This window comes from Otolemur garnettii, unplaced genomic scaffold (assembly GCF_000181295.1).
Source record: "Otolemur garnettii isolate 467f Iridium unplaced genomic scaffold, OtoGar3 scaffold00001, whole genome shotgun sequence".
Taxonomy (NCBI): Eukaryota; Metazoa; Chordata; class Mammalia; order Primates; family Galagidae; genus Otolemur; species Otolemur garnettii.
In genome coordinates, this window is record NW_003852396.1 from 46931894 (window position 1) to 46939753 (window position 7860).

Below are 7860 nucleotides of genomic sequence, written 5' to 3' on the forward strand. Positions count from 1 at the left end.
ACTCCTGGGCTCAAGCAAGTCTCTTGCCTCTGCCTCCCAAGTAGCTGGGACCACAGGCGCCCACCACAACGCCCGGCTATTTTTTGGTTGCAGCCGTCGTTGTTTGGCGGGTCTGGGCTGGGGATTCGAACCCACCACCTTAGGTGTACGTGGCTGGCGCCTTAGCTGGTTGAGCTATAGGCGCCGAGCCTCCAGCACCAGTGTTAACCACCACGGCTCTGGCTGATTGGAAATGCTTTTCTGCAATTCACTTATGACCAGGGTTGGACATGATTACATAATAGAGACAGAGAAAATTTTCCAGTAAGTAATAATGTCACAAATTTGAATCTATTTGAAGAGAAATAACTGGTTTCTTATTTCACCTTAAGACAGTCTACCTCAACTCAGGAATAAAAAAACCCTGAAATCATTTCTTGTGATTTTAACTACCTTATGTGAATTAAAACAGATCTGTAACTATAGATCCAAATTTCTAAAAAACAAAAAGATCTTTAAGACAAATAATATAAAAATGTATTCCTAACTGTGGTTATTCACTTTTGGTAATGAATGAACGAAAAGTTTGCCACTTTTTACTGCCAGCTGTGCCCCGAAGTCTCTGAGGCAGATGGGTGCTCTTCACCCATATTCATTCGCTTCCTCTTGGACAGCTGGCTAATGTATCAGGTGTGTCCAACCTGTGGCCCATGGACCACACGCATATTTTGCTTATCTGTGGTACTAGATATAACAAAACATATGTACGGACCATTTCTTTTGCTCATTAGCTTCTGTTAGTGTTTGTATTTAATGTGTGGCCCAAGATAATTCTTACTCTTCCAATGCACAGAAGAGAAAAAGAGTTGGACATCCCTGGGTTACATTTCCCAGTATAATTTGCAATTAGTTAGGGCCATGTGAGAAGATTCTCACCAACAGAATATAAACAGAAGAGACGTGAGTCACTATAGAACCAGGACTGTAAGAAAATATGTCTCCTGTGCTCTCCTCTGAACACAGCAACCCAACCTCAACTTCAAGCCCTGGTGGATGTTGGAGCTCAAAATAATGGAAGGAACTTGGAATGCTGAATTACTACACTGAAGAGACCTACTGATTGACCTGAGATACCTGTCATAGACTGTTACATGAACAGTAAACTTCTCTATCATGTCTGAGTTATCACATTATGAGATATTTGTTACAGCAGTGTAGCACACTCAACTAATATTAACTCTCTGTGCCTCACTTCCTCAACTATAAAATGGAAAAGCACCATCCACTGTAAAGACTGTTGTTAAGGATGAAATGAGACAATAACTGAAGAGTGTTTACCAGAATATCCAGCACACAGCAAGTACTTGATATATTAGTAGGTTACATGAGGGATTTTCTTATTTTTATATGTCTGCATTTATAAACTTTTTACTTTAATCCCAACTTCAACACTGTTATATTGCTTTCTGAATGTGTCTGTAAGAGAAATAAAACTAATTTCTTATAATACAGTTGCAAATTAAACCAATGTTAGAAGAACTACTAAAAATTGAGTAGAAAACAGAATAGAGGTGATTTTTTACTTAAATCTTTTTTTTTTTTTTTTTGGAGACAGAATCTCACTATGTTACCTGGGTATAGTGCCATGGCATCACAGCTCATAGCAACCTCAACTCTTGGGCTTAAGTGATTCTCTTGCCTCAGCCTCCCAAGTAGCTGGGACTACAGGTGCCCGGCTATTTTTTGTTGCAGTTGTCATGGTTGGTTAGCTGGACTGGGCCGGGTTCGAACCCACCAACTTCAATGTACGTGGCTGGCACCGTAACTACTACGCCACAGGTGCCAAGCCATTAAATCTTTTTTTTTTTTTTAAGCCCCCAATCCTTCAATGCTACTTAACCTCTGTAACAATTTTTTTTTTACATTTTTTCTTTTTAACTGTCCCTTTATCTGGAGACCAATTTCTACCTTTGATAAGGAAATCTGATTATTACCTTTTAATCCTTCAATAAAAGTATCCCAAACAGAAGGGCTGTTAGCGTAACTAAGCTTGATACTCTCCTTTGTTCTTTTCAAGTCCAGGAGAAAAAAGTATTTCTTCAGGAACCGACAAGCCAGAACTTCAGGAGGGTCCTGTTGCAAAGTATAGTCCACATGTCCACTTGTGCGTTTGATCTTACAATTCAATACATTCAATTCCAAACATAAAGTTGTCAATTCAGCCAGGTCATTCTGAAGACTCTTTGCTATTGTACACGGAGAACATATTTGAAAAAGGTCATCCAAGGACTCCCTTGAACTACTTAGAGATTCACATGCTATTTGATCAACAGTTTCTTCACCGTCTAAAGAGTTCCTTTTTCCTTTTTCATTATCTTCATCTAATATTCCCTTTTTTGACTGATCAAGCAATAGCTCATCCTGGTTTGATTTCATGGATGAGTTGCCAGTATCTGAAATACCTGAAAAGTCCTTCATGGCAAATGTTTGTTCTAACTGTGAAAGCCACTCCTGTAAAACCATTCTCAGAGACTCGGGTTCAAATAATACCAGAGGGTCCTCCAGCTTGGTCCTGTAGAAGACAATATAAAATTTATGTTTTGTGTTTTTAAAAAACAAATTAATTTATGCTAAATAAAACTAATTGATACAACATATTCATCTGGAATAAATGTTACTTTTCAAATCTTTAACATTTATCTCAGCAAGATAACTAGGCAGAGAACATTAATTTTCGAGTATTTTACTAATTCTTGAATCTCATTTCCAAATGAAGCAACCTCTGTCACAGACCATCTCAGGGCCACTGTTGAAGATCTGAGAAAGTCACTCCCCTTCACTCTAATACTTTCTCATTCACACTCACATTGCTTCTGCTGTTGCTACTTTAAGTTCTTGGAACCGGTCTTCTTCTAGAGGTTGACCAGTAACCTCTTTTTTCTCCCTAGAAAAGCAAGAAAAATAACTATAATATTCACAAAAGTTGAAGATCAGAACTTTATTAGACAAGTATTTCTAAGTGCTTAGTGGCAAGTATTTTACTTCATGTTACATGAGATCAACAGATGAGTATAAAGAGTGGTACATGACATCAAGGTAAGCTCAAGTCAGAATGAGCTCTAATTAGAAAGAAAGGCATGCAAACAATTAACTATAATATAAAAAGATAAACTGAATACTATAATTAAAGAGCAGCGCTTTAAAGAGCATTATGATATGAAAGCAGAGAAGAAGAAATAATTATCCTGAGAAGGCAATCAAGAAAAGTATTTCTGAGGAGGTGGTATTTGCGTTATGAAAAATAGTAGAAGAGTACTCTATGGAAGACCCGGCATGAAGAAAGTAGTGTGGTATCAGAGCACACACCCAGTATATACATATACATACATATGAATTCACTTAGTTATTCTGAAGATTATACACTTTTATTTAGCTGACTGCCCAGACACCGTGGACCCATGGATCTCTTTCTCTCTCAATTCCAGGATGACTGCTAACTTACTTCTAATGCTTGGATCCCCTGAAACTACACGATGAGGTAGAAAAGGACACACAAGATACTTCACATTATGTTAGACCCAGGGCTCTGCTACAACTGCTGCATAAGGATTATGCCACTAGCATATTGTAGGAAGGTACTGACATGACTTCAGCGCCAGCTATTTAATCAACAGTTTCTTCACTGCCTAATGAGTCCTTTTCTTTTTCATTATCTTTATCTATTATTTCCTTTATTAACTCATCAAGCAGTAACACATCCTGGATCTTACGAGCCAGAGTGCCTTAACCAAAGTCACCTGCTAATCAGAGGCACAGCTGGCCCAGGCCCAGATCCTTGGTCTTCCTACTCTTAATCTATTACTCTGATATCTCAGAAGGTTGAAGAGATCACAGGGGAAGGAGGGGAGGTGTGCAGGGGAAAGAAGGAAAAGGTCCTAAATTAAATCTCTCTCTTAATAGATTTACCACAGTTTATGTGGTATTTCAACACTGTGGAATCAAAATTTTTATGAGCTAAACAATCCTCAGTGAACAGCGTCATACATATACCTTCTCCAACAGGACATAGTCTACGTATGGAGTTTTTTCAAACTGACAGCTAGCCCCCTAAAATTTAAAACGTTTATATGTAAGGGCTTACTCGATGTCTTCCTCCTTTGGGCAGGTAACTGAACTCACATCCTCTTCACATGATGGCTCATCACCCCTGGGTTCTGGTCTCACTTTTAGATCAGGGTTTGTGTGAAGGGTACCAATCTTCTCAGTAGTTTTACGCACAAAGCTAGAAACACTGTAAGTCAAATACCAAAAAACTACATGAAAAAAATCTTATTACTGCCCAGAATGAAAAATTCAGTACCTGAGTTTTCTATGTTCCCTTTAGTCCTAGGAAGGCAACCTAGACTTAATAAAAAATGAAAAGAAGGCCTGTTTACAGCAACTTCTCTAATCAACTATATATTTCACATAAGGCCCAAGTAAAACTTAAAATACAATGATTCACTTCAGTGAATAAACTGCCCTGAGAAACCAATGATTCAGTGGTAAAGAAAAGGTCTTTATTTAACTCTAGTTGTGTGTGTAATATTTGTGTCAACTTAGAGGCCATGTGATCATCAGCTCTGTCCTGGTCAGAGAAGCAGGAAGAATTTCTTCATGAAATTCAGCTGCTGACTATCACATTATGCCCTTCTCAACAAGCAAAATTTGTATCTAGTAAGATTCAGATAAGCGTTAAGTAGCTGTACAATATCTTCTCTCTCAAACTCTAAAGCCAATCTAGTCCAAAGGATTAGCTAGAAAGAATTCCGAGGCTCGGCGCCTGTGGCTCAAGCAGCTAAGGCGTCAGCCACATACACCTAAGGTGGCGGGTTCGAATTCCCAGCCCAGGCCCGCCAAACAACAATGATGGTTGCAACCAAAAAATGGCCAGGCACTGTGGCGAGCACCTATAGTCCCAGCTACTTGGGAGGCTGAGGCAGGAGATTCGCTTGAGCCCAAGAGTTGGAGGTTGCTGTGAATGTGATGCCACAGCACTCTACCCAGGGGGATAGCTTGAGGCTCCGCCTCAAAAAAAAAAAAAAAGAAAGAATTCCAAAAAGAATCCAAGAGCCCAAACTGAGGGAGGATCAAGAAATGACTTAATGATATACGGAAACTATTAGAGTTGAGGGCAAAACAATTTTTTAATTTTTTGCTCTGTTGGGGGTGGGGCACAAAAAGCTCAAATACCTAGCTACTAAAACAAAAACGGAAACTAAATTCCCCAAGGCTGAATGAGAAGTTAACAGCTTCACATGGTAGGTTATGTGAGAAATAATTCATAGACTTTCTTTTTTTCATTTAAAATGTCTTTGCATTCTCAGCCTAATGTGACAACTGAGGTGAAATAAGAAATGGAATTAAATGACAAGACTAATTGGTTTACCTTTCTTTGACAGCCTGAAGAGACACAAGAGGAGATGGAGAACGAAATGATAATGGAATGCCGAAGGGGAGAAAAGTTTCATTCTTATCTGTCTCAAACACCACTGGAGCATGAGAAACATTGTCTAATGAGTGAATGGGGGAAAAAGAAACAAAAACTAATCACATGGGATTTTTTTTAAAATCTTTTTTAAAGGAAATTCTGAAATGAATAAACCGAAAGAAATGAAGGATTCAATACCAAAATCACAACTGACCCAGATACAAATGAGAACACAGGTTTACAAGATGCACGGGATGGTCCACATAGGGATTAAAACACTCAGGCAGGTACATTCATTTGCCTACTAACCATGAATCCCCATAAATCAAAAGGGAAGTTTAGAGTCTCTATTTATCTCTTCTCAATGGTTCAGTCACAGGAATACTGTACACCGAAAAGGGAAGGCAATGACCCTCAAACCTGTAGTAACTTTTCATTCCTGATGGAAAATAATTTGGTTAGTCAGGATAAAATCTTTCTACTCTTTTTGTTAATGACCACCTTTCTTATTCTTTCCAGTATTTTGATGCTTGATCAAAATTAGGACCTTTACTAATGTTAGCCTAAACATAAGGGAAAGAAAATGAAATAAAAACCCACTCTTCCAGTGGTGAGCAGATATACAGGCCTGGATAACAGTCTATCAAATGTTAAAAGTTATTAACATCTTGGAAACTCTATGCACAAGATCATCCTTGTAACAAGGACCCATAAAAAATAGCAGTTTCGGGTGGTGCCTGTGGCTCAGTGGGCAAGGTGCTGGCCCCATATACCGAGGGTGGCAGGTTCAAACCTGGCCCCAGCCAAACTTCAGCAAAAAAATAGCCGGGCATTGTGGCAGGTGCCTGTAGTCCCAGCTACTTGGGAGGCTGAGGCAAGGGAATCGCCTAAGCCCAAGAGTTGGAAGTTGCTGTGAGCTGTGTGATGCCACGGTGGGTGATAAAGTGAAACTGTCTCCACAAAAAAAAAAAAGAAAATAGCAGTTTCAGGTGGCACTTGTGGCTCAGTGGGTAGGGTACAGGCCCCATATACTGAGGGTGGCGGGTTTGAACCCAACCACGGCCAACAACAACAACAACAACAAAACATAGCCAGGTGTTGTGGTGGGCGCCTGTAGTCCCAGCTACTCAGGAGACTGAGGCAAGATAATCGCCTAAGCCCAAGAGCTGGAGGTTGCTGTGAGCTGTGTGACGCCACGGCACTCTACCAAGGGCGATAAAGTGAGACTCTGTCTCTAAAAACAAAAAAGAAATAGCAGTTTCACATCAGCAACCAACAAGACACATTTATTACCTTCACTTGCATGTGAGCCACAATACTGATCTGGCAGCTCTTCTTCCTGATGTGAGGTGAATTCTTTAAGTCTCTCATCTTCTGAGAGGGTTTGGCTGTGAAGGGAGCAAGAGTCTTCATCTGACTGACTGCCTCTTCTACTACTGATGATACGATAAATTCCAGAGTCCAAAATGCTGAAACTTTCCTAAGAATGAAAAGAATTCCCAAAAAAATTAGAGTAAAAATTTCCTTTACAACCCAATATAACTTTTTCAGAGAAACACCAACACTAAAGTAGAAAGTCGGTAACAACAACTAGGGCTTGTTAGAATAAACTGGTGAACAAGGCTGAAGAGCCCAGCAGCTGGGTCACTCACTCGTGCTAGTGGCACCAGTTGCCATATTTCTCTAATTTGTCTTCAAAAGCCTGGCAGGGAGAATGGGGATCAAATAAGACAATCCTGAGCTGCACTCATGCTCAGATTAGGATGAAGCATCTGAAGTCATGTATTAGGAGCAACATAACATGCTGGAGGCTATATGAGAACATCTGGGCACAGAAAATAACAAGCAATGAAGGAACAAATGTGACTCAAATATACACTTAAATGGAGGGTGCATGTGGCTATCCAATAGCTGAAAGAAAAAAATCCATCCCCCCAAAAAATAATCTACATGGAAAGGACAACAAGTGTAGGGATCCTAGGAATAGATGAGAATAACTCAATGGAAAGAAAACTTTGCAAAAAAACCCTTTGAAAGTACTTACATACGATGAAATGGAGCTTCTTCTACTGCTACAAGCTGAATCCAAAGGTTCAAGTTTTAAGATCAGTTCTTCCAGTTGAGAAATTAGATCACTATAGGTTGTATGGTCCAGCTGAGATTTCAAATGCTCCAATTTCTCTACAGTCAAAGTTTTTCTTGCCTGATAAAAGGATAAGTAAAAACCCAATGGAATAGCGATTGTTTGTAACCAAAACTATATTCAATGGCCAATATATTGAAAGAGATCTAATATAGACCATAAAACTTCAAAGATGCTTTAAAGCTTAACAAACCAGTGAAAGATTTAAGGAGAATTCTTATGAATAATGAATTTAATTAAGAGTTACTGGCCTGGTGCCTGTAGCACA

At 39.4% G+C, this 7860-nt stretch overlaps 1 protein-coding gene across 1 annotated transcript in view; it reads right to left on the reverse strand.

The window, feature by feature from the left end:
- The window catches only part of HPS5 (HPS5, biogenesis of lysosomal organelles complex 2 subunit 2), a 44519-nt gene that overhangs the window by 13639 nt on the left and 23020 nt on the right, over window positions 1-7860 (reverse strand). Inside the window, exons 11-16 of the mRNA XM_012811399.2 lie at window positions 7494-7652; window positions 6743-6929; window positions 5408-5531; window positions 4121-4270; window positions 2846-2923; window positions 1974-2551 (exon numbers count right to left, since the gene is read on the reverse strand). Of these exons, the coding sequence (XP_012666853.1) occupies window positions 1974-2551; window positions 2846-2923; window positions 4121-4270; window positions 5408-5531; window positions 6743-6929; window positions 7494-7652 (1276 nt within the window). The remainder of the gene's footprint in view (window positions 1-1973; window positions 2552-2845; window positions 2924-4120; window positions 4271-5407; window positions 5532-6742; window positions 6930-7493; window positions 7653-7860) is intronic.